Below are 27807 nucleotides of genomic sequence, written 5' to 3'. Positions count from 1 at the left end.
GTCTGCTAGAAGGGAGACAGGAATTTGGGTCTTGACTTGACTAATGCCTATTGTTGTGTGCCTGCTCTTGATACCAGTTTCCTCTTTTGTGAAGTAAGGGCTTTAACTAGACAGTTTCTAGTGTTTGGCTTTAACATTCTTTGATTTGATTCTTAACCTGTGTGGTGGCATTGGCTACTTTTCATCCAACAGTGACTATAGGCTAGATGTTGGAGTCCGAAGAGGAGGAGGCTTGGAGTGAGAGCTGGAAGCACATTGGAAGTGGAACAGTACAGTAGCCTTTATGTGAAAGGATGACAATATGGCACAAGAATCGGTACACCATCATCTTTAGCTGTCTAAAGCAATTTGGGCAACCTGAGACTGAATGTGTAAGAGTCATATGAGAGGAGTTTTTGTTTATTTGTCAAGATCCCTTGTAGTTTATCTGGAGTTAGCTTTTGAATTTGTGTATTTGGCAAAGAATTTGAATTTTTTTTTAGGGGATGGAGAAAAGGTTTTGTGACAGATTTCCAATTTTGATGTCTTTCTGATATGTATATATGCATATTTGCATTTCAGACAATAGATGATTTGCTGCGGTGTGGAATTTGCTTTGAATATTTCAACATTGCAATGATAATTCCTCAGTGTTCACATAACTGTAAGTATGTTTTGTTCCTGTGAATTAGTAAATTGTGATTTTTACATGAGGTAGTGTTAATTTAACACCAAAAGATAAATGCACATATTTATGTTTCACCTTTAGCTCTTCTATCTTGTAGTTTTCAGAAGGTCTTTTTCACTACCTTCCTCTTGAATATTGAAGGTTTTTGCAAGGCTTCTATATTTTCTACCGCCTTCCTCTTGGATATTTTTATGCCTTTTATGGCAATGAAATTTTTGGTCACAATAAGTGGTTCTTTATTTGCCAAGTGGTTTTTAATGTTAAGTTTCAGAATTTTTGTTTTTAACAGGATAACAGATAGGTGGTTTCACCAAGTAGCACTTGTTATAGAATTTCAAAGTTTAAAAATCTGTAGCAATAAGAGTATTTCCCCAGTGGGAGAATTCTCCCATTGACTTTATTACAGACAGTTTTATAACTTAACTGCTATGTGATGCTAGGAAGACTCATGTTGGAATTTGTTTGTACTTCTCTTTACGAGTCTAGGATATAAGCATTTAAACATATTATACCTTGAGCTATTTAGTGCATAGAGGTTACCCTATCATTGTTGAGGAGCTAGACACGCATTTTACAGGTTATTTAGGTTCATGATCTTTCTTGTCCTCTGTTTTCAAGTTGATTTATCTTGGAAAGTTAAAAAACAGTCAGCTTAGGCCTAAGAAATCGGTTTTAGTGGTTAGTAGCTTTGGTGAAAAAGCTTCTGTAGAGAAAACATAATAAGAGGATAGCCGTGATGGCAGCGTGGGCTTTAGAGATATACCTGGGCTTCACTCTTAAAAATCTGGTGAGTAATTACTACTTTAGAAAATGTTTGTGAGAATTAAATGTGCAGAACTCACTGTCTGGCACATGATGAGTCCTTAATAAATGTTTTCTTCCAGCCAAAATTCACATTAAAAACCAAGATAAGTTTTGGAGATTGTTTTATAATATATTTTAACATCATCTTTATTTGGGTATAATTTACATACGATAAAATATATCCATTTAAAGTACACATTAAAGGATAAAAGTATTAATGAATTTTGACAAATGTGTATGCTGTGTAACTACAGCAGTTGATACTGAACATTTTCATTATCTGATAAATTTATCCCCATCTCAGTCAGTATGATCTCAGCTAGCCATCTGTAGTCTATTTCCGGACTCTTCTATTCCATTGATCTTAGAAACTTTTTCACCAAAACTGCTGCCCACTAAGACCATTTTTTGGGGGCCTAAGTGTACTGCTTTTTAGCTTTCCAAGATAAATCAACTTGAAAAGAGAGGACAAGAAAGATCATTAACCTAAATAATGTGTAAACTGTCAAGCTCTTGACCAATGATAGGATAACCCCTATTGCACTAAATACCTTAAGGTACAATATTTTAAAATGCTTATATGTTAGACTCATATATGTCTATCCTTATGCCAGTACCATACTATCTTAATTACTGTGGCTTTGTAGTAAGTCTTGAAGTCAGGCATTGTAAGTCCTCCAACTTTGTTTTTCTTTGGTTCTTTTAGGATGTTTGCATTTTAAATTCATTTCCATATATAATTTAAAATTAGGTTGTCAGTTTCTACCAAAAGCCTGCTGGGATGTTTATTAGAATTGTATTGAATCTAGAGATCAATTTGGGAGAATTGACATCTTAACAATATTGAGTCTTCAATGTGTGAGCGTGATACACTTCTTTATCTTTATTTCTTTCAACAGCATTGTTTGATTTTCATTGCACAGACCTTGCGCAAAGAAATATAACTTACATTGACCTTTTGTCTTCTGACTGTATTAAATTCACTTAATTCTAGCATCTTTTTTGTTAATTCCTTATAAAATTTTCCATATACAATCACATCATTTGTGAATAAAGACAGTGTTACTTCTTCCTTTCTGATCTATACGCCTTTATATTTCTTTTTGTTACACAGGCTAGTACCTCAAGTACAGTGTTGAAAGTGGTGTGGATGGACATCCTGTCCTTACTCTAAATTTTATGGGAAAGCATTCAGTCTTTTGCCATTAAATATGATGTTAGCTGTAAGTTTTTTTATATTTTTAATATGTTTTCATAAACTTACCAGGTTGAGGCACTTCTCTACTCCTAGTTAGGTGAGAGGATTTTTTTTTTTTTTTAAATCGTGACTGGGTGTTGAATTTTGTCAAGTACTTTCTGCATCTATGGTGATGCTCATATGATTTTCTTCCTTTATTTTGTAACGTAGCTAATAAAATTGATTTTTTTTGGAAGGTGGGAACAGGGCCTCACTCCTTTACCTAGGCTGGAAGTACAGTGGTGCAGTCATGGCTCACTGCAGCCTTGGCCTTCCAGACTCAGGTGATCCTCCCACATCGGCCTCCAGAGGAGCTGGGGCTGCAGGTGCATGCTACCCACCACGCTTGGCTAATTTTTAAATTTTTTATAGAGATGGAGTTTTGCCATATTTCCCAGGCTGGTCTCAAACTCCTGAGCTCAAGCAATCTCCCCACCTTGATCTCCCAAAGTGCTGGGATAATAGGTGTGAGTTACCATGCTTGGCTTGATTGATTTTTGAGTGTTAAAACAACCTTGAATTCCTTACAAGAAGTGTGTCCATTTATTCTAAGCTGCTGACTTTATTGGCATAGAGTTATCATTTTTAAAAATACTGCTTCCTATTGTTCTTTTTATGTCTGGAGGATCTGTTGTGATGCATCCTTTAATTCCTGATGCTAGAAAGGTGTTTCTTCTCTTTTTTCCTTGGTCAGTCTAGATAGAAGTTTATCAATTTTAGTGCTCTTTTCAAAGAATCAGCTTTCAGTTCATTGTTTTCTATATTTTTCTTTTTTTCTGTTTTATTGATTTACAGTCCTCGCTTTATTATTTCCTTCCTTTTCCTTACTTAAGTTTGCTCTTATTTTTCCAACTTGCTAAGACAGAAGCTGAGATCTTTGACTTTTCTTCTTTTCTAATGTAAGGATTTAAAGCTCTGTTTCTCTCTAAGCCCTGCTTTAGCTGCATCCCACAAATTTTGATATGTGTGTTTTCATTTTTATTCAGTTTAAAATATATTCTAATTTCCTTTGTGATTTCTTCTTTGGCCATGAATTACTAAGAAATTTGTTGTTTACTTTCCAAATACTTAGGACTTTTCCTACTATATTCCTGTTACTAATTTCCAATTTAATTATTTCTGGTCTGAGAACATAATCTGTTTAATTTCACTTCTGTAAAATTATGTGAGACTTGTTTTATGGCCTAGTATATGGTCTTCTTGGTTAATGTACCTTGTGTACATGAGAAGAATGTCTATTCTGGTGTTGTTAGGTGGAATGTTCTATAAATGTCAACGAGGTCAAGTTGGTTGATAGTGCTCTTTAAGTCTTCTATATCTCTGTTGATTCTCTGCCTATCAGTAGGGAGAAAGGAGTGTTGAAAACTCCAAGAATAATTGTGAACTTACTGATTTTTCCTTTCACTTTTATTAGTTTTTGCTTTATATATTTTGAAGTGCCTTTATTAGGTACATACACATTTAGGATTGTTTTGCCTTCTTGATGAATTGACTGTTTTGTTATCATGAAATGTCCCTCTTCATCCTTGGTAGTAGTATTCCTGGTTCTGAAGTCCACTTTTTTTCTAATGTTAATATAGCTGCTGTAATGTCTTTAAGATTAGCATTTATCTTTTTCTATCCTTTTACATCTATCTATCTGTCTATCTGTCTATCTGAGACAGAGTCTCGCTCTGTCACCCCGACTGGAGTACAGTGGTGCAATCTTGGTTCACTGCAACTTCTGCCTCGTGAGTTCAAGCAATTATCCTGACTCATCCTCCCATGTAGGTGGGATTATAGGCCTATGTCACCACACCTGGCTAATTTTTATATTTTTAGTAGAGATGGAGTTTCACCATGTTGGCCAGGCTGGTCAAATTCCTGACCTCAGATGATCCACCCACCTTGGCCTCCCAAAGTGCTGGGATTACAGGCGTGAACCACAGTGCCCGGAGGATCCTTTTACTTTTAACCTACCTTTGTTTATATTTGAGGTTTTTTTTTGTAGACAATGTATATTTGAGACTTGCCCTTTAATCCAGTCTGATAATATCTATTTTTACTTGGCATATTTAGACCTGCACTATTTAATACAGTAGCTGGTAGGCACATGTGGTGGCTACTTACATTTTAATTAAAATTTATGGATTTAAATATACCATTTTGCTTTTTGGTTTTAATTTGCCCATCTATTCTAACCTTTCCTGCATTTTCATAGTGAAATAATTGAACGTTTTTAGTATTTTTTTTTCTACATGTTGACTTACTAGATCTACTATTTTTTTTTTTGGTGGTTGTTTAAAATATGCATCTTTGTTATGATCTCTCTTCAAACAATACTGTTCTGCCTGAATAATGTAAGACTGTTACAACTGTGTGCTTTCATTCCCCACCCCCGCTGCTCTTGTCATCCTATTGTTGTTTCCATTTTGTGTGTGTGTCTGTGTATTTATTATATACCCTACAATACATTGTTATATATGCTTTAGACAGTCAATTATTTTTTACAGAGAATAAGACATGATAAAATATCTTTTACATTTACCCACATATTTATCATATCTGATACTTTCTTTTCCTTTATATACATCAAAGTTTCTTTCTGGTATCATTTTCTTTTTCCCTGCTTTAACATTTCCTGTGGTACAGATATACTGCTGAAGAATATTCTCAATTTTTGTTTGTCAAAAAGTCTTCTTTATATTAGTTTTTGAGAGATGTTTTCAGTGGGTGTAGAATTCTAGGTTGACAAATTTATTTTTCTAGTAATGCCAATTTACTGTTTTCTGGCTTTCCTTGGTTTCAGATAAAACCACGTGTGGTATTTTTATCTATCACATTCTGTACATAATTTGTCATTTTCTCTGGCTGCTTTTAATATTTTCTGTTATTCAGTGATTTTTAGAAATTTGTGATATGCTTTAATGTGATTTATTTTTGGTTGTCCTGCTTGGGATCCATTGAGTTTTTTTGATCTATGTGGTTATATTTGGGAAAACTTTAGCCTTCTTTTGTTCAAAAAAATTTTTTTTCTTTTTTTGAGACAGGATCTTGCTCTGTCTGCCACCCAGTGGCACGATCACAGCACTGCAGCCTCGACTTCCCAGGCTGAAGTGATCCTCCCACCTCAGCCTCCCAAGTAGCTGAGACTACAGGCGTGTGTTATTATGCCCAGCTAATTTTTAAACTTTTGTAGAGATGAGGTCTCCCTGTGTTGCCCAGGCTGGTCTAAAACTCCTTGACTCAAGGGATTCTCCTGCCTCAACTGCCCATAGTGAGCCACTCTGCCTGGCTTCAAATATTTTTTTGTTGACATGGTTGCTCCCACCCTCAGTTCTCATTACACTTCATTAGACTGCTTGATATTTACTTGTAGACACCAATATTCTGTCTTTTCTTTTTTCACCTTTGGTTCCCCCTTTCGATGCTTTATTTTGGATAATTCCTATTGCTCTGATTTCAAGTTTATTGACTTTTCATTCTGCGGTATCCTCTGTTAGTTCAATCCAGTGAAATTTTCATTTCATGTATTGTTCATCTCTGAAAATTCAATTTTTTTTGTGTTCAGTATAGGTTATATGTCCTTTATTTGAAATACTTAGTACTAGAAGTGTTCTTGAAATTTGGATTTTAATATTTGTGTATACATAGTGAATTACCTTGGGGTTGGGACCCAAGTCTCAACACAAAATGATTTTATGTTTTATATATACCTTATGCACATAGCTTGAAGGTAATTTTATACCATGTTTTTAATGATTTTGTGCATGAAACAAAGTTTATGTTAAGTACATATATGTGTAATTTTCCATTTGTGGCATCATGTTGTTGTTCAAAAAGTTTTGGATTTTGGAGCATTTAGATTTTGGAATTTTGGATTAGCGATGTGCAACCTGTATTTGTGTTTTTGAGTGTCTAGATTTTGTTGTATTCTTTATGGGAATGTTGGACTCTGTTGTGGCAGACAGTTAAATTACTTCCAGATTAGATTGGTTCTGTCAAGATTTGTTTTTAACCTCTGTTTAGGGTGGGACTAGAGTAGTCTTTAATTTAGGTCTTATAATTTTGTGTGTGTGTGTGGTAAAAAACAACAAAACCTATGCTATTAACACATTTTTAAGTGCATAGCACATTATTATTAACATATATATGGACATTATTGTACAGCAAATCTCTAGAACTTTTTTATCTTGCATGACTGGAAATCTCCACCCAGTGCATAGCAACTTCGTATTTCCCCCTCCTTCTAGTCCTTAACACTGCCATTCTTTCTGCTGCAATGATTTTGGATTCCTTCAGGTACTTCATATGTAAGTGCAATCATGAGGTATTTGTCCTTCTGTGATTGTCTTATTTCACTTAGCATAATGTTCTCAAGATTCGTTCACTTTGTGGCATATGGCAGGATTTCCTTTTTTAAGGCTTAATAATATTCCATGGTATGTCTATACCACGTTTTCTTTATCCACTCATCTGTTGATGGATGTTTAGATGTTTACCCCTCTTGGGTATTGTGAATAGTGCTGTAATGAAAATTCTGTTTCTATTTATTTAGTATAAATACCCAACATTGGAATTGCTGGATTAATAGAATATAGTAATTCTGTAATTTTTTGAGGACCCTCCGTATTCTTTTCCGTGACAGCTGTGCCATTTTTATATTCCCATCAGTGGTGTAAAAGGGTTCTCTTTTCTCCACAACCTCATCAACAATTGTTTTCTGCTTTTTGATATTTTGTTGATAACGGCTATCCTAACAAGTGTGAGGTGGTATTTCATTGTGGATTTGATTTGTATTTTCCTAATAATTAGTGATGTTGAGCACCTTTTCATATATCTGATGGCATTTGTATGTCTTTAGAGAAATGTGTATTTTAGTCTTTTAGGTTGGTTTTTTTTTTTTGTTATTGAGTTGTAAGAGTTCCTTATATATTTTACATGTTAAAATCAGATAAATTGTCTGCAGATATCTCTCCCGTTCTGTAGTTGCCTTTTTCCTATTTCCTATGTTGTTCAGGAGTTTTTTAGTTTGATATAGTCCCCCTTGTCTGTTTTTGCATCTATTGCCTGTACTTTTGGTGTTATATTCAGGAAATCATTGCCAAAACAAATGTTGTGGAGCTTTTACCTTGTTTTTTTTTTTTAGAAATTGATAGTTTCAGATCTCATGTTTAAGTCTTTAATCCATTTTAACAGTTAATTTTGTATATAGTGTAAGATAAGGTATTATTCTGCATGTAGAAATCTAGTTTTCCCCGTACCATTTGTTGAAGAGATTGGCCTTTTTTCATTATGTAGTCTTGTCAAACATCAATTGACTATTATGCTGGGGTTTATTTCTGTGCTCTCTATTCTGTTCTTTTGGCCTATATGTTTGTCTTTATGCCAGTCCCTACTATTTTTATTACTATAACTTTGTAATATGTTTTGGAGTTTGGAAGTGTGATGCCTCTAGCTTTGTTTTTCTCATGATTGGTTTGACTATTTGAAATCCTTTGTAGTTCCATATGAGTTTTAGAAATGTTTTTCTATTTCTGTAAGCAATGCCATTGGGATTTGATAGGGATTGCGTTGAATATATAGCTTGCTTTGGGTAGTATGGCTGTTTTAACAATATTAAGTCTTCCAATCCATGAATACAGGATGTATTTCCATTTATTTGTGTCCTTATTTCAGCACAGTGTAAAAATCTTTTGTAGTTTTCAATGTATAAATCCTTTACCTCCTTGATTAAGTAGTTTATTCTTATTTTATTCTTTTTGACGCTACTACGAATGGGACGGTTTTCTTAATATTCTTTTTGATTCTTTGTTGTTAGTGTATAGAAACACTACTGGTATTTGTATGTTGATTTTGTATCCTACAACTTTGCTGAACTTATTTCTACTTGTAACAGCTTTTTTTTTTTTTTTTTTTTTTTGGTGGAATCCTTCGGGTTTACTACGTATAAGGTCATGTCACCTGCGAACAGAGATCATTTTACTTCTTCCTTTCTAAACTGGATGCTTTTAAATTCCTTTTTCATGCCTAATTGCTCTAGCTAGGACTTCTCATTCTGTGATGAATAGAAGTGGCTACTTTGGACAACCTTGCTTTTGACCTGATAGTAGTGGAAAGGCTTTCAGACTTTCATCATTTTGTATGATATTAGCTGTGAGGTTATCAAATACAACCATCCCTTTGTCTCCATTGGAGATTGGTTCCAGGACCTCCTGTGGATCCTAAAATCTGTGGATGCTTAAGCCTTTTATATAAAATGGCAGTATTTACGTATAACCTATGCACGTATAAATACTCTGTGCATAATACCCAACATAGCATAGGTATAATACAATATCTAATGCAATGTAAATACTATGAAATAGTTGTTACACTGTGTTTTTTATTGTTGTATTGTTACTTTTTTTTTCTTTTTGAATATTTTCAATCCACAGTTGAATCTTCAGAGGCAAACGTATAGATACAGAGGGCTGATTGCATGACTCTTATTATGTGGAGGTAGTTTCCATTTTTCCTGGTTTGTTGAGAGTGTTTATTCTGAAAGGGTGTTGAATTTTGTCAAATGCTTTTTCTGCATCTGTTTAGATGATCATGTGAGTTTTATTCTTCATTCTGTTAATGTAGTGTTTCATATTGATTGATTATATATGTTGAACTATCCTTGCATCCCAGGGATAAATCCCACTTGGTCATACCATATTTGAATGTGTGGTTGAATTTGGTTTGCTAGTATTTTGTTGAGGATTTTTGCATTTGTGTTAATCATGGATATTGATCTGTAGTTTTCTGTAATGTCCGTATTTGGCTTTGATATTAGGCTGGCCTCATAAAATGAGTTTGAGTGTTCTCTCCTCCTCTTTTTTCTTTTCCTTTCCTTTCCTTTTCTCCTTTCTCCTTTCTTTTTATTTTTGAAGAATTTGGAGAGGATTGACATTGATTCTTCTTTAAATGTTTGGTAGAATTCTTCAGTGAAGCCATCTGATCCTGGAATTTTCTTTGTTAGGAAGTTTTTGATTACTTATTTCATTTCCTCAGTAGTTATAATTCTATTCAGATTTTCTTTATGGTTCAGTCTTGGTAGATTGTATGTTTTTGGGAGTTTATTCATTTCTGTAGGTTATCCAATTTGATGGTATATAATTGTTCATAGTAGTCTCTTATGATCCTTTTTATTTCTGTGGCATCAGTTATAATGTTTCTCTTTTTCTTTTCTGGTTTTTATTAGCATTATCTCTCATTTTTTTCTTAGTCTAGCTAAGGGTTTGTCAAATTTGTTGGTTTCAAAAGGTCTTAGTTTCATTGATCTTTTTCCTTTTGTTTTTCTATTCTCTATTTTGTATATTTGTGCTCTAACCTTTACTTTTTCCTTCCTTCTGTTCATTTTAGGCTTAATTCTTTTTTTCTAATTTCTCGAGATGTAAAGTTAGGGTTTTTTTTTATTTTTTTATTTTTTATTTTTTGCTATCTCTTTTATAATATAGGCTTGTACTGCTGTACTTCCCTTTTAGTACCTATTTTGCTGCATATCATATTTTGGAATGCTCTGTTTTTATTTTCTTTGTCTAAAGATGTTTTCTGATTTCCATTCTAATATCTTTGACTCACTGGTTATTCCAGAGTGTGTTAGTCAATTTAAACATATTTATGAATTTTCCAGTTTTCCTTTTGCTATTGATTTCTATTTTCATTCCATTATGATTGGAAAAGATACTTGGTATGATTTCAGTCTTTTAAAATTTGTTCAGACTCGTTTTGTGACCTAACATATATGTATGTATTCTGGAGGATGTTCCATGTGTGCATGAGAAGAATGTGTGTTCTGCTGCCATCGGATGGAATGTTGTTTATCCAATCAGCCCTCTTGTGTCCACAGGTTTTACATTCGCAGATTCAACCAATCATGGATTGAAAACATTTGGGAAAAAAATAAATAACAATACAACAATAAAAATGATACAGATTTTAAAAATATAGTATAACAGCTATTTATAAAGCATTTCCATTGTATTAGATATTATAAGTAATCTAGAGACGATTTAAAGTGTATGAGTGGATGTGTGTAGGTTATATATAAATGTAATACTATATCATTTTATATAAGGACCTTGAGCCTCCATGGGATTTTGGTATCCGTTGTTGTTGTGGGGTGGTCCTGGAACCTATCCCTCTTTGATACTGAAGGATAACTATATTTTAGATCCACGCAGTCTACAGTGCTGTTCAAGTCTTCTGTTTCTTTAGTGATCCTCCTTCTAGTTGTTCTACTCATTACCAAAAGTGAGTATAAAAGCTTACCATTATTGTGTTGCTGTCTAGTTCTCCCTTCAGTTCTGTCAATATTTGGTTGCTCTGATGTTGTGTGCGTATATATGTGTAATTGTCATATCTTCACGGTGAGTTGACCCTTTTATTATATCTCTTTCTTTGTCTTTTATGACAGTTTTTGACTTAAAGTCTATTTTTTATAGGTATAGCTGCCTCCGCACTCTTTTGGTTACCCTTGCATGGAACATCTTTTTTCATCCTTATACTTTCAGTCTGTGTGTCTTTAAATCTCAAGTAGGTCTCTTATAGGCAGTATATAGCTAGGTTAAAAAAAAAAATCCATTTGGCTACTCTGTGTCTTTTTTGGTAATGTAATTCATTTATATTTAAAGTTAAAACTATATAGGGAAAGACTTACTATTGCCAGTTTGTAAATTGTTTTCTATCTGTCTTGTAGCTTTTTGTCCCTTTTTCCCCTCTAGTGCGTTCTTCCTTTGTGCTTTGTTGATTTTTTTAATAGTCATAAGCTTTTCCTCTCTCTGTCTCTGTCTCTGTCTCTCTCTCTTTCTGTCTCTCTCTATATATCTTCTGTAAGCATTTTCCTTGTGGTTACCATGTGGCCTTTATAAAACATCTTATTTTTATAACAATCTATTTTAAGCTATAATAACAAAATTAACTCTAATCTTAAACAAAAACTCTACTCTTACTTCTTCCCCCAACACTTTGTTATTGATGTCACAATTACATGTTTTTATATTGTGTTCCATTAACATATTTTACAGTTATGGTTTTTATACTTTTGTTTTTTAAATTCTATGGTAGAAATAAAAATGATTTATGTACCACCATTAAAATATTACAGTGTTCTTTGTGTGTTTACCTTTGCCACTGACTTTATATATGTTCTCATATGTTTTCGTGTTGTTATCTATTGCCCTTTTGTTCCAATTTGATGACTCACTTTACCATTTTTTGTAAGGCTGGTTTAGTGCTGGTGAACTGCCTCAGCTTTTGTTTATCTGGGAAAGTATTTCTCTTTCATTTCTGAAGGAGCGTTTTTGCTGAAAATAGTAGTTTTGGTTGGTGAAGCTTTTTCCCCCACCATTCGACACTTTCAGTCTATCATCCTACTTCATTCTGCCCTGCAAGATTTCTTCTGTGAAATCTGCTGATAGTCTTATGTAGGCTACTTTGTACATGATGATTGTTTTTCTCTTGCTGCTTTAAAAATTCTCTCTATCTTTGACTTTTGACAGATACACTACAATTTTTTTTTTTTTTTTTTGAGGTAAAGTCTTGCTTTCTTGCCCATCCTGGAGTGCAGTGGTGCAGTCATAGCTCATGACAGCCTTAAATTTCTGGGCTCATGCAATCCTCCTTCCTCAGCCTCTTGAGTAGCTAGGACCACTGGCATGCACCACCATGCCCGGCTAATTTTTTAATTTTTTTGTAGAGATGAAGTCTTGCCATGTTGCCCAAGCTGACAGTTTTATTATAATGTGTCTCACCATGGGCTTCTTTGTGTTTATCCTAGTTAGAGTCATTAGGCTTCTTGAATCTGGATATCTGTTTCCTTTTCCAGATTTGGGAAGCTTTTGGCCATTATTTTTTAAAGCAAGGCATCTGTCCCTTTCTTGTTTTCTTCCTTCTGGAAATTCATAATGTGTATATTTGTCTACTTGATGATATCCCTTAGATACTATAGATTTTCTTCACTATCCATTCTTTTTTTCTTGTGACTCCTCTTTTTTATTGTAACTGACCTGTCTTTGAGTTCATAGATTTTTTTCTTCTGCTTGATCAAGTCTGCTGTTGAATTCCTATAGTGAATTTTTCAATTTAGTTATTATGTTCTTCAGCTCCAAAACTTGTTTCTTTTTTAATATTTTCTTTTTTTGATATTCTCATTTTGTTTATTCATCAGCTCACTGAGCATCTTTATGAATTTATTTTGAATTCCTTGTTGCATAATTCATATAATTCTGTTTCTTCAAGGTCAATTTCTATAGGTTTATTTTGTTCCTTTGGTTGGGCCATGTTTCTCTGTTTCTTTATGTACCTTGTTACTTTGTGTTGGGATCTGCACATTAAGAAAACAGTCACCTCTTCCATTCTTTACAGACTGGCTTTGTACTGTAGTCCCCCCTTATCTGTGGTTTCAGTTACCTGTGGTCAACTGCAATCTGAAAATGCTAAATGGGAAATTATGGAAATAAATAATTAATGTTTTAGATTGCATGCTGTTCTAAGTAAAGCATTGATGAAATCTTGTGCTGTCTTGCCCAGGATGCGAATCATCCCTTTGTCCAGTGTATTGATGTTACATATGCTATCCACTGTTAATCACCTAGTGACCATCCCAGTTATCAGATTGACTGCTGCAGTGTCACAATAATTGTGTTCAAGTAGCCCTTAGTTTACTTAATAGTAGCCCCAGAGCACAAGACTAGTGATGCTGGCAATTCGGATATGACAAAGAGAAATCGTAAAATGCTTCCTTTAAGTGAAAAGGTGAAAGTTCTTGACTTAACAAGGAAAGGAAAGAAAATTGTTTGTTGAGGTTGCTAAGATCTACAGTACAGTCTACAGTACAGCACAAGATATTTTGAAAGACCACATTTAAATAACTTTTTTTATAGTATGTTGTTTTAATTCTGTATTATTATTAGTTATTGTTCCTAATCTCTTACTGTGTCCTATTAATAAATTAAACTTTAGCATAGGTAAGTACATATAGGAAAAAACATAGTATAAACAGGATTCAGTACTATCTGTGGTTTCAGGCATCCACTGCGGTTTATGGAATGTCTCTCCTGTGGATAAGGGGGCACTACCATATAGAGAAAGACCTTCACTAGTCAGCTTGACTGCGGATTCTAGGGGGCCTTTTAAGCCTTTTCTTTTTTTGTCCTTTTTTTTTCTTTTCTTTTTTTCTTTTTCTCCAGCCTTAAAAATAATGCTGATTTTGTTGTCGTTGTTGTTGTTTTTGTTTTTTCTTCTTTTAAGCCTTTTCTATTGATGTGTCTTCCTTGGGCTTGTGATTATAAATTCCCAATTAGAGAGATTTTGTCAATTTTTTCATTAGCTGGTATTCTTTTTCTCTCTTTGGTGTCTGACCATGGTATTGCAGGTTCTCCAGAGTTGCTGTAAGCCATTGAGCTCTTTTTTGTTTTCAGCTGCCCTCCAGAATCTAAAGTATGTCAATCCAAAGCACCCAAAGTTGAGTGAGACAAAAACCATTCCCATAGGCAGTCCTCTGAAAAAGTCAAATGTTGGTTGCACACTCCACTGTTCTCTCCCTACCGCCCCTCCCAGGAGAAGCCGCAGAGCTATATCAGCTTCTGTCTGCAGTACTATGGGTCCTCAGAATCAGCAGCAAGCCACCCAGCACTTTTTGTTTTTAACAGTTCCCAGTCAACTAGAACATCCTGGGTTCATGCTTAGTGGTGCGAGATAAAAGCTAGTCCTCTGGGCAGCTCTTGGAAAAACTAGAATATTGGACCGTGTTCCACTTCTTCTCTTCCCAGGGAGAAAGTTGGGGTTGTTTTCTTCCTTGCTGAGCCTGAGGGAGGCATAGTGGCCAATGAGTGTGGTACTAGTCCAGACATTTGCTTTTGTTCTCAGCGACTCTCAACCTGGTTCCCTTTTCTATCAGTGTGTAGATTCAGGCAGTTGAGAAACCAGTTTTTCAAGTAGCTCACGCGATGTAAGTGCTAGTCTTCTGTTTCCCTCCCTAGGGATATATGTCCTTTGCTCACTTCTTCATAACTTAACAGCTGACACTTATGCCATTCTTTATCTAAGAGGAAGTCAGTGGAGGGAAATTTCAGTAATGATGATTTATTTTTTACATTCGAAGTCTCAATATTCAGTAGGCCTTTTCTACTGAACACCAGTTGTCACAAGTCATGTCATGTCTAAAATTTGCTCTGGGTCTGTAGTGTTGTTTTAATGACACAAAGCCCCCAGAGCTTTAGTAGAAGCCAGGTCTGTCATGTTCTGGTATCATCTTGGATTGACTAGAATTGGTGATCCAGAATCCTAGGTATTTATTCCTGCTTCTTAGACATTTTATGATTTATCATTTTAAATCACTTTGTTTTGTTTTGTTCTGGTTTTTGGATATGAGTAATAAACACTACATTTGTAGTTCTGCAGGTACAAAGGTGTGAGTGGGGTGCCTTGGCAGAATGGTCAATTAAATTGATCCAAATTTGTGCTATTAAAGAGTATTTTGGTGGTAAGAGGGAGCAGACTTACTCTAACCCGTGAAACACCATTAAGTGAGAAATGGTCTAATAGATTGATATGCTCAAGTGCCAATTTTCTTTGCACTTGCATAATTTTTCTCATTTGATAATGGAAGGTGATCAAAATATTTGCTCCTTGATGAAATAATTGGCTTGTGAACACTGATAAATTACTATTATTATAAAGCTTGGCCAACAGTCTTCTTTTTTTTTTCTTTTGTGGGTTTGGACTCAAAAAATTAATCAAAGCTTGTGTAGGAATAAAAAGCAATTTCATTTTTAAAAAAATCTGAAATATGAGATGTTCCACTCACAAACCTCTGCTAATTCAAGAGACAACATAAGATTCTATTAGGGAAGTAATCAATGTGTTTATCTATCTTCTTTTGTATTCTCATGAAGCAGCACTGTGAAACAAGACAGAGAAGAGAAATAGCTATGCATACAAAAGGGACATACAATTTTGCGGAGCTGCACTTCTGGAAATTTTGAAATGCTAGTCTTTAGTTGGAGGGATGTTATTCTCTTATCACCTAACTGTCCCTTACTTAACATTAGAACTGGAGGCAGATGCCAACCTTCTCAGCTTTCTTGGACCTCCTGTTCTTTTCACTTTGGGAACTGGAGTTTTTGCTTTTAACTGGACACTTCAGATGTTTTTTTCTAAAAAGTTTTTTTTCTTTTTCATAAAATCCTTAAGATTTCACACAAAAAGGATTGGTTTAAGTTTTAGAAAATTCCTTTGTAGTGTTAAGATGCTAGACTCTTTTTATGTTTGAAAGCCAGCAGATTGCAGCATCTTGCTTGGGATTAGAGATGCCCTCTCTCCCAAGGCTTGGATGTTTCCATGAAACTACCCTTTATTTCACTGTTGTTATTGTACTGTCTCCCACTCTGTCCACACATCTTTTTTGGGCTTTCTTGGATGGAAAGACAAACTTCATAGGTGATTTAAATGAAGCCTCTGGGAATACATGAATTCCAAACTCTTCAGCTGTTCTCCCTTGAATGGAAGGGTTGTCATAGTTGCTTACCAGAAAATAAATTATGCTGGTCTGCAGCTTACCAGTACCTATCTGGTAGTAGTCTAGTACACTGAAATTAAGCCTAAGGCTTGATATACTTAGGACTCCATATCTGGTTCTCCACATTTCAAAAGAAAAGAAAAGGAATGATACACAAGATTATGTAGAAGAGAAAGCAGTAGCCTTATTATAAATACTAATTTAAAAGGTACATGTGACCTTATTAAATGTTATTTATTTATATTATATAAGTATACATAATATATAATGTATACTTATACTATATATAGGTACATAGTAACATGTATATATATTATATATACAATATATTGTATATGTATGTATTATATAACTATACATAGTACATATTTATATTATGTAATCATACATAATCTATAGTATAATATATAATATATATTTGTTTATAGTATTTATTATATATTTATAATAAACAAATATTTCTAAATATAGTCAGTCCCTGACTTACGATGATTTGACTTAGTATTTTTCAACTTTAAGATGGTGTGAAAGCGATACATATTCAGTAGAAACCATACTTTGAATTTTGAATTTTGAATTTTGATCTTTACCCAGACTAGTGATATGTATATTAAGTATATTTTGGCTTAGGATATTTTCAATTTATAATGGGTTTATCAAGATGTAATCCCACGTTAAGTCAAGGAGCATCTGTAATTTTAAATTAGTATGGACTCTGGTGCTTGCCTTTGCCACCTATTAGTTCCATTATCTTTGGCAAGTTGGCTGAGCCCTGTGCTTCATTTTTCTTCTTGTCAAATGTGACTAATATTGATACCAACCTCAGGGTTGCTGTAAGGATCAGAAGAGTTAATATATGTAAAGTGCTTAGAACAGAGCACATACTAAGTGTAATGTTTGGTTGAACCACATGAAATTGCCAATATTTGTCCATTTTTAACTTAACAAAAAATGTCAGTTTCATATAATTCAACTCAATAGTAACAACTTATTAATTTTTAAAAAATTTTTGTTGTTGTTGAATCAGTGTCACATATTAAGGATGTGATTTACTGACCAAAACCCTTTGAATCAGGATATAGTTTTAGGTTGGTGGTGTTTTTCTCTCAATACTTTAAATATTTCACTGCACTCTCTTTGTATGGTTTGTGAGAAGTCAGGTGTAATTCTTATCTTAGCTGCTCTGTAGATAAGGCCCCCATACAACTTCTTTCAAGATTTTTTCTTTATCTTTGATTTTATGTAGTTTCAATATGATTGGCTGAGGTGTCTATTTGTTTTGTTTTTGCTTTTATCCTGCTTTTTGTTCTCCGATCTTCCTGGATAAGTAGTTTAGTGCTTAATGTTAATTTGGAGAAATTCTTAGCTATTACTGTTTCTTCTGTTCCTGTCATTCTTCTCTTTCTGATATTCCCATTATGTGTATGTTACAACTTTTGTAGTCGTCCTGCAGTTCTTGGATATTCTGTTCCATTTTTCCGGTCTTTTTTTCTTTTTTCTTTTCAGTTTTGGAGGTTTCTGTTGACATGTCCTAAAGCTCAGAGATTCTTTCCTCCGCTGTGTTCAATCTATTAATGAACATATCAACGGCATTCTGTTATAATGGTTTTTTTTTATCACTAGCATTCCTTTTTGATTCTTCCTTAGAATTTCCACTTCTCTGCTTATATTACCCATCTGTTCTTGCATGTTGTCTATTTTTTCCATTAGAGCCCTTAGCATATAGTTTTTAAAAATTGCTGGTCTGATAATTTCACATATTTTTGGTATATCTGACTTTGGTTCTGTTGCTTGCTCAGTTTGAAACTGTTTCTCCTTGTGATTTTTTTCTTAATAGCTGGAAATGATATACTGGGTAAAAGGAACTGCAGTAAATAGGCCTTTAGGTATGGACAGAGGGGACATATTCTATTGTCCTATGATTAGGTCTGTCTTTTAGTGAAGTTTGTCCCTGGATTGTGAATGTCACTAGTACTCCTCAGTTTTCCCCTCCTTAGATGGGACAGGATGGCTAGAGGGCTGGAGTTGTATATTTCCTTTTTCCTGAGTCAGTTGGGCTCTGATAAAATCCCAGTAGATTCGGCTCTGGTAAAATAGTTTTTCCTGAGGGAGGGCCTTGTTAAGAACAGACTACTCTGGGCCAGGTTGCAATGGCTCACTGCCTATAATCCCAGCACTTTTGGAGGCCGAGGCGGGTGGATCATCTGAGACCAACCTGGCCAACTTGGCGAAACCCCGTCTCTACTAAAAATACAAAAATTAGCTGGGTGTGGTGGCACACACCTGTAATCCTGGCTATGCAGGAGGCTGAGGCAGAGGAATCGCTTGAACCCAGGAGGCAGACATTGCAGAAAAAAAAGAAGACTACTCTGGCTTATTTAGAAATGGTTACTTTTACCTTCCTCCTGCTGAAAGGACTAGGGGATTTTTCTCCAATATTCACTGTGAGAACTTTGTAGAACTCCTGGAACTAAAACTCACAGAAATGTGAGGACATCCTCCCCATCCCTGCAATGACAGGGTTCCCTGGAGTTTTTAACTCTCAGACTTGCCCACACTGAGTTTCCAGCAATTCAGTTCTCCTACTCCAGCACTGGTTCCAGCACAGGTTTCTTCTCTGGTTCCTGTGGAGGTTTCTGTTTGTGGGTTTCTGTTCCAGTAAGTTGTGATTGTATTACCTCTCTCTCTCTCTCTCTCTCTCTCTCTCTCTCCAGCTAGGGGGCCAGCAGTTTGCCCTGTGACCTTGCTTTTCTGCTGGATCTAAGAAAAGTTGTTGGTTTTTCAGTTTGTTCAGCTTTTTACTTGTTGTTAGGACAGAGTGGTGACTTCCAAGCCCCTTACATGCCAAATTGGTCCCCCGTATTCATCTTTGTTTCCTAGAAGAACTCAACGTGTTGCCTGTTTTATCCTTTTCATAATGTGTTCCTTTGTTTTCCTCCTAGGGTACTCTTACTGAGGCTGGCAAGACTTATTTATTTTCTGGATATCTGTACCATTGAAATCGTACTGTCTCCTCCTCAACTAAATAGAATCCTTTTTAATGAGGCCTCTTAACACAGCTGAATTTGGGCTACTAGTGAAAATTAGCTTAGCTAATTAGTAAGGTACCATTCTATTAGTTACATCTGCTTTCTCTTTGGAAGAACATTTTATGCTGCCTTGAGTGTGGTGAATTTAGTTTATGCCCATTTCCTGCTTAAATTATTAGGATATAGTATGTGGAATTATGCTGTAATTGCTTCACTATTTTATTAGCTCCTTGAGCTCAAGAACTTTCCCTTATATACTGTTCTTTTCTTAGTGCCTGCCACAAAAGTGCTTGTTAAATGTGGGATGATGGACATTATTTATAGAATTAAGATATAGAAGTTCCTAATTTGATAACCTGGCTATATATTTTTTCTTTTTTCTTTTCTTTTTTTTTTTTAAGGTCTCAGTTCAAGTTTAATACAAACTACAAAAGATCAATGGGTTGATGCTCTCTCCTGATACATCATGCAAATCAATGGCCTGCCCACAACACAACTCCGGCCATTCCTATTGTAGGAAGAAAGGCTGGTCTCTCCACTCTCTGTAGGAAAGGCCTCCCTTGTAACACACCACAATTCAGCTGAATCTGAAGTCTTGTGTTTTACTCATGGGGGGAGAAAAAGTACAAAAGAGGTTTTGTTCTCATGGCTGCCCACTGCAAACCTGGCATAAACAGCCCACTCACTTCTGTTTGGAGAAATATTCTTTGCTCTTTTGGACATCAGGCTTGATGGTATCACTGCCAGGTTTCCAGCCAGCTGGGCACACTTCCCCATGTTTGTCAGTGAACTGGAAGGCCTGAACTAGTCTCAAAGTCTCATCCACAGAGCAGCCAACAGGGAGGTCATTTACAGTGATCTGCTCAATAATACCCTTATCATCAATGATAAAGAGGCCCCTGAATGAGATGCCTTCATCAGCCTTTAAGACCCCATAATCCTGAGCAATGGTGCGCTTTGGGTCTGACATCAAAGGAATGTTCATAGGTCCCAGTCCTCCTTGTTTCTTAGGTGTGTTGATCCATGCCAGGTGACAGAAGTGAGAATCCACAGAAGCACCAATCACTTGGCAGTTGAGTTTCTTAAATTCTTCTGCCCTATCACTGAAAGCAATGATCTCCGCGGGGCACACAAAGGTGAAGTCAAGAGGGTAAAAGAAGAACACAACATATTTTCCTTTATAGTCAGACAGGCTGATATCTTTAAACTGACCATCTGGCATAACAGCTGTAGCTTTGAAGTTGAATTTTAGCATTTCCTGAAGACATCTTCATATCAGCTTGTTGGATAAGCCAGTTTCCAACGCCTGGTCTCCAACCGCACACCTTGGCCTCCCAAAGTGCTGGAATTAGAAGCCTATTTTTTCTTAACATGTATATATTCTTTCTTTTTTTTTCCTTTTTCTGAGACAGAGGAGTTTCGTTCTGTCGCCCAGGCTGGAGTCCAGTGGCACGATCTCGGCTCACTGCAACCTCCGTCTGCTGGGTTCAAGAAATTCTCCTGCCTCAGCCTTTCGAGTAGCTGGGAGTACAGGTGCACACCACCATGCTGGACTAATTTTCGATATTTTTAGTAGAGATGGGGGTTCACCATGCTGACCAGGCTGATCTTGAACTCCTGACCTCGTGATTTGTCTGCCTTGGCTTCCCAAAGTGCTGGGATTACAGGTGTGAACCACCATGCCCAGCCTGTTGTTTCAAAATTTATATTTTCAAATGATAGGCAGTAGAGCTGTACGGCAGGTTTATACAGTACCCAGCCCAAGTCTTGCACATATAGTTCCTGTTTTGCAGATGGAGGACACAGTGATGTATGTTGCTTGTGTAGTGTGGTATCCTAAGGACTTAAAATATTTATGTTTACCTTTCCTTAAAATGCTGTTTAATCACATGTGTAAGTGTGCATAAAGTAGAGGTACTAGAAATTTAAACTTATGATGATGTACCTTAGATGATGGAAATAGTCTAGGGCTTAAGAGTTTGTTAGAACTTATATTCCTGTATTATTAGTATAGCTTAATTAACATTATGTTGCACTTTGTGTTTTGCAGACTGCTCTCTCTGTATAAGAAAATTTCTGTCCTATAAAACTCAGTGTCCAACTTGTTGTGTGGTGAGTTTTTGTTTCCTTTTTTTAAAAAATTTACTGACTGCTGCAAGCAGATATTTCTGTTCTTTTTTTGTATACATAAAAGCCTGTGTATATGTAGGGTGATGTGCAGTTACTGAATTAAGCTATATGAAAGACATTTTCAGAAAGGACCTCTAAAGTACGTGTAGGAAGAGCTGGGCTTTGTTCAGTTTTTTGTCAAGATTTCTGAAAACCTAAATGTATTTTAGTAAGTAAAAACTAATTTTAAATTCAGGATGTAGCACTCTTTATTTTTATGACCCATGTCTTTATGGCTTCTAATTTTTAGTCATTTCTCACTTTGGTAGAAACTCTAATGATAGGGTTATTTATTTGCAAAGAACTGGTCTACGTATTTGTGCAGAAGGTAAATATGCTTGGCCATTGGGCTCAATCCAGCCTACCTGTTCTCTTACCTCTTTCCTCTCCCAGAGCTTTAGGGAAAACACTGGATGTTTGTTGTTATTGTTTCTGAAACTGTTCAAGTAGTGGGAATAGTGGAAAAGTAGACTAAAAGCGTAATTAAACGTAAGTAGGAATAATGAAAGAAGAGACAGGTGAGGTCTAACAGAGCGGACACTAGGACTAGGTAAGGAGTTTGGTTAGTTTTGCCTCTCTGGTAGGTACGTGGTATCAGGGTGTTATTCAACCTTTCGAAACTATTTCTCTATGTAAGAAATTTTGTGATTTGGCTCCCAAGTCTAAGATCTTTGTAATATATTACACTGCTTTTGTCAAGATGGTCTCATCACTGAGATAAACTGTGTACTATTCATACTAAATAAGTATTGGGTTTATCACTTTTCTCTTGCCTTACTGAAAACCAGTCTTACTTTAAAATTCTCTCGAATGCTTAATGCCTCTCGCAATGTTAGTACTTAAAAAACATTCCTCTTCTGTTTGTCAAGAGAAAGTTTTGAGAAAGCTGAGTGCTAGCATTTTGAAGAAAGATTCTTGCTTATATTAGTTTTGATTGTAGTCAGTACAGAGTGTATATGATTTTAAGAGACACTTTGGAGAGCTTTCATCAGGCTTCCAGTCAGCAGATACTGATTCACTGTTTTAAAATTTCCTATTAGCATGAGATAAATGAACTTTATTTTGAGGCTGCCTTAGAAGACTTAGTGGGATGGAGAACCTCAGGAAGATGGGTCAGACATTTTCTAAAATAAGATTATGACATTAATTATTGTTTTTGACCTTTTTTCATCTGTTGTTTGTTTTTTCTAGACAGTCACAGAGCCAGATCTGAAAAATAACCGCATATTAGATGAACTGGTAAAAAGCTTGAATTTTGCACGGTATGATTTAATTTTGCGACTAACCTCTAACTACTTTCGCCTTGTATATGTGTTCTCTCTTTGTGCACTTTTGGATTAGGAAATGCAGGGTTGCATATTTTATAGTCAAAGAAGGGAAGTAACAGTAGTCTTTCACACATGAAAATTTACTAAAGTAAGATTTCCTTCCTTTACTTAACAAATTCTCCTGTAGTATAGAATAATTAAGAGTTAAAATGCAGATTTGAGGACCTCCTTACTTTTGGGTGCTCTAAAGATACTCGTTTTCCTGCCCAAGTCCTGGAATCAGCCATTTCTCCAAGGAGCTCCTCTTATTGAAGAATAATATTTAGAGACCAGGATCTGGTGCTGGATATGCTTGTTGCTACTGGGGTGTTATTGCTTCTAGGCCCACTCAATAGACAGAGCTAAGTAATATATGTATGTTATATATGTGTACTAACTCCTGTATATGCACATATCTATAATTGATTCTGTCTGCTATATATTAATCTATTAATTCTTAATCTGACTTATTCAGCATGTATTAAATGGTATGGCATTTGAAATATGTAATTGCTTGTACTTTATAAAGCTCAGATATGCAGCTTTAATTCCTGTCAGTTGCATGAATGTGTGAAAGTGAGTTTGATCACCCAAAGGGATATGAAAAGGCATGTTTCACTATCTTGAATTACTTTTAGTTTTAATCATGCAAGTCAAGCGAGAATTTTTATGAAGGACGTACTGTGTTTAGATAGTGGTCAGGTGCCCATGTAATTAAGTTTAATCATATGTTGCTTAAAAGGGATATGTTCGAGAAATGTGTCATTAGGCAATTTGGTTGTCGTGTGAACATCATAGAGTGTACTGACACAAACCCATGTGGGATAGCCTACTACACTCCTAGTCTATATGGCAGGGCCTGTTGCTCTTAGGTAACAAAACCTGTACAATATGTTACTATATCAAATATGGTAGGCAGTTGCAATACAATGGTACCTATCATCTAAACGTAGAAAAAAGTACAGTGAAAATTTGATATAAAAGATAAAAAATGGTACACCTATATAGGGCATTTAGCATGAACGGAGCTTTCAGGACTGGACGTTACACTTGTATAAGTTTAATGGAACCATCTAATGGAACCATCATCATGTATTTGGTCTGTTGTTGAACAAAGCGTCATTATGTGGCATGTGACTGGATGGAACTTCTAGGCTTGTTGGAACATTCTTAGAGGTACCTTATGTTGCTTTAAAAAATATGAACAGTTTTCTTTCAGTAGAATTGCACATTTCTTTATTGGTTTGCATTCTAAAAATGATCAAGTTTAGTATAGTTGTCTCTTAGTACAGGGGATTGATTGGTCCCAGGACCCCTGAGAATTCCAAAGTCTGTGATGCTGAAGTCCCTGACATAAAATAGCATAGTATTTGCATATACACATCCTCCCTTATACTTTAAATCACCTCTAGATTACATATAGTCCTAATACAATGCTATATAAATAGTTGTCATACTGTGTTTTTAAATTTTTATTTTATTTTTTATTGTTGTATTGTTACTTTTATTATTTTTTGAACATTTTTGCTCTGTGATTACTTGAATCCACAGATGTGGAAATGGCAGATTTGAAGGGCCGACTGTACTCTGAGCTAATTTCATGTGCATTCTAGAAATTGGATGGTTAGTTATTTCCTTAAGGAAAAAAAAGATGGAATAGTTTTAAAAAGAAGTTTAAAAAAGCTGGCATAGTTTCCTAGATTAAGAAACTTTAAAATTATCTGATTTTCCCAATTAAACTTACTGTTTTTCTTAACGTTTTTCACCAGTTAGTTTCTGAAATCTATGAGAGAGTGGGGCCATGCCTTTAAAAGGGAATTTATTGCCCGTTTTTCTCAAGGCTTATTTTTTTCCTCAGCTAGTACCGAAGCATAACAACTTTCCTGCTAGGATAAAGGAAGCCTTGCAAATAACAGCATCTGTTTGTTGAAGAGAAGTGGTCACAGTATCTTTGGATTCACAGACCTTTTGGTGTAACTTAAGGGGAGGTCATGGAATTGTTGAGCTCTCCTCTGTCCCCTCTCCTTCCCAAAAGGAATAGGTGATTTAATTATTCATTATAGTGGGTGTGGTAGGGTGGGAAGCATTCTTTGTAGATTTGGGATGGTTTATGTTGTTTGCTCCTTTCTCTCTGCTTTCTTGGAATTGCTGTTATTCCTAGCATCATCCTTGTGGTGAACATTTGTCACATGTAAAGTGCTGTGGTACTTCATTTGCAAACTTAGGAGGGACAAAATTCAAGCTAACCAATTTCATTATCTGTTTGAACTCTGGTTTAAGATTTATGAGGGAGGAAGTTTAATCCTATGACCAAAATGTAAGATATTTATATTGTTTGTCAGTTTTATTTCTTCTTGGCATTCTCATCTGTCATTGTCATTTTACGTGCCATTATGACTTTAAATATTTAATATTCTAGATTTAATAATATCAAAAGGATATTGGAAATAATTTTAGAGGTTTTCAGCTACAAGGCTGACATATAGCTCTTATATTTTTGTCTGACCTTTGACTTTTACTTTCAAAGAATACGTGGTTTTTTCCTTGACTTAGTTTTATTTAAAATAATGTTCTTAACCTGTTGTTGAACATTTATTAGAATATTTTTGTCTAAGTGTAGCATCATTCTTGACTTAAGTGAATATTTTTTGTCTATTTTTGTAGCCAGTGTTCAGCTCTATCATTATTTTTAGGAATTGAGAGTAGGGAACATCATTTACTGCTTTTGTTTATCTACCATCAAGGGATAAGTTTTTCTGCAAATATTCTAAGTTTAAGAATTTAAACATTTTATATGACAATTCAAGTAGCTAATTCCCTCAGCAGCTCACAAAGAGGATGTAGAATATAATTTCACCTTTTTTATTCTACAGTTTAAAACATCCTCATGTTGAATTTAGGCAGAACTGGGAGTTGGTCTAGGCCTTACTAGTTCTAAAGTGATTGTGACCAAGATATTTATTTAACCTCTTTGCCTTTTGTTTTCTCATCTAAAAAATGAGAATAATACTGTCAATACCTTGAGGATTAGAAATGAAGAGCTATAGTAAAAGATATCCAGCATAGGAACAAAGGAACCTAAAAAGATTCCTATTATTATTATTAATTATTATTATATATTGCCTATATTTTCAATAGTGTTGATACCCTAAGGTGCTATAAAAAGAATTTATGCTTGGGTGGACCACTGCTTGTTTAGCCAAATGGTTCTAGACTGCTGTTTACATGTTTCTGTTCAGAACAAGTGTTGTAGGGACTTCAGTTACAGAAGTCCATGGAATTGATTTGCATAGATTTAATGGCTGCCCATGTCTACACAAAGGCCTATTTTGACTCTTGATTCTTAGCCCCATTCTAAAGAGATAAGGTTATTATAGTTAACAGATGAGCAAGACTATTCCTTCCCTTCTCATTTCCTTCCCCTTCCTGATGACTAATGTACCTTTTAATGTGCTATTGACTATTCTTAAGTGTCTTTCAGTTTTTTGTCCAATTTAAGAAGATTAAATTTTGTCTTTTTCTTATTGATTGGTTGGAGCTCTTTGTGTATTTTGGTTAAATATATGTATTGTGATATTTTGCTTCCTGTCTGTGGCCTGCCTTTTCATTTGCTTTCTTTTTTTTTTTATTGCATTTTAGGTTTTGGGATACATGTGAAAAACATGCAAGATTGTTGCATAGGCGCATACGTGGCAGTATGATTTGCTGCCTTCCTCCCCTTTACCTATATGTGGCATTTCTCCCCATGCTCTCTCTCCCCGACTCCCCACCCCCCGTTGTCCCCCACCACTCCCTGCCAACAGACCCCAGTGTATAGTGCTCCCCTCCCTGTGTCCATGTGTTCCCATTGTTCAACACCCGTCTATGAGTGAGAACATGCGATGTTTGATTTTGTGTTCTTGTGTCAGTTTGCTGAGAATGATGGTTTCCAGGTTCATCCATGTCCCTACAAAGGACGTGAACTCATCGTTTTTGATGGCTGCATAATATTCCATGGTGTATGTGTGCCACATTTTTCCTGTCCAGTCTATCATCGATGGGCATTTGGGTTGGTTCCAGGTCTTTGCTATTGTAAACTGTGCTGCAATGAACATTCGTGTGCATGTGTCCTTATAGTAGAATGATTTATAATCCTTTGGATATATACCCAGTAATGGGATTGCTGGGTCAAATGGAATTTCTATTTCTAGTTCCTTGAGGAATCGCCACACTGTCTTCCACAATGGTTGAACTATTTTACACTCTCACCAACAGTGTAAAAGTGTTCCTATTTCTCCACATCCTCTCCAGCATGTGTTGTCTCCAGATTTTTTAATGATTGCTGTTCTAACTGGCATGAGATGGTATCTCAATGTGGTTTTGATTTGCATTTCTCTAATGACCAGTGATGATGAGCATTTTTTCATATGCTTGTTGGCCTCATGTATGTCTTCTTTTGTGAAGTATCTGTTCATATACTTCGCCCATTTTTGAATGGGCTTGTTTGTTTTTTTCTTGTAAATCTGTTTTAGTTTGTTGTAAATTCTGGATATCAGCCCTTTGTCAGATGGGTAGGCTGCAAACATTTTTTCCCATTCTGTTGGTTGCCGATTCACTCTATTGACTGTTTCTTTCGTCGTGCAGAAGCTGTGGAGTTTGATTAGGTCCCATTTGTCTATTTTGGCTTTTGTTGCCAATGCTTTTGGTGTTTTGGTCATGAAGTCCTTGCCTACGCCTATGTCCTGAATGGTTTTGCCTAGGTTTTCTTCTAGGGTTTTTATGGTGTTAGGTCTTATGTTTAAGTCTTTAATCCATCTGGAGTTAATTTTAGTGTAAGGTGTCAGGAAGGGGTCCAGTTTCTGCTTTCTGCATATGGCTAGCCAGTTTTCCTAACACCACTTATTGAACAGGGAATCCTTTCCCCATTGCTTGTTTTTATCAGGTTGGTCAAAGATCGGATGGTTGTAGATATGTTGTGTTGCCTCTGACACCTCTGTTTTGTTCCATTGGTCTATATCTCTGTTTTGGTACCAGTACCATGCTGTTTTGATTACTGTAGCCTTGTAGTATAGTTTGATGTCCAGTAGTGT

General features: G+C 35.5%; 1 protein-coding gene and 1 pseudogene across 4 annotated transcripts in view; one reads left to right on the top strand and one right to left on the bottom strand.

Moving 5' to 3' along the window:
- RAD18 (RAD18 E3 ubiquitin protein ligase) overlaps positions 1-27807 on the top strand; it is a 103878-nt gene that overhangs the window by 3849 nt on the left and 72222 nt on the right. Inside the window, exons 1-4 of one of the 4 annotated variants that reach the window (XM_012471035.3) lie at positions 195-371; positions 562-643; positions 21313-21374; positions 22623-22693. In XM_012471035.3, coding sequence (XP_012326458.2) covers positions 294-371; positions 562-643; positions 21313-21374; positions 22623-22693 — 293 coding nt within the window. In that variant the 5' untranslated portion in view covers positions 195-293. Of the gene's footprint in view, positions 1-194; positions 372-561; positions 644-21312; positions 21375-22622; positions 22694-27807 lie in introns of those variants that run through there. The other 3 variants (XM_012471052.3, XM_012471044.2, XM_012471059.3) reach the window with 3 other exon arrangements.
- On the bottom strand, positions 19735-20530 carry LOC105730102 (peroxiredoxin-1-like; annotated as a pseudogene).

This window comes from Aotus nancymaae, unplaced genomic scaffold (genome assembly GCF_030222135.1).
Source record: "Aotus nancymaae isolate 86718 unplaced genomic scaffold, 86718_ANA_hifiasm-v0.15.2.pri h1tg000046l, whole genome shotgun sequence".
Taxonomy (NCBI): domain Eukaryota; kingdom Metazoa; phylum Chordata; class Mammalia; order Primates; family Aotidae; genus Aotus; species Aotus nancymaae.
Note: the sequence above shows the minus strand (reverse complement) of the source record. Positions and strands in the feature narration are given on the sequence as shown.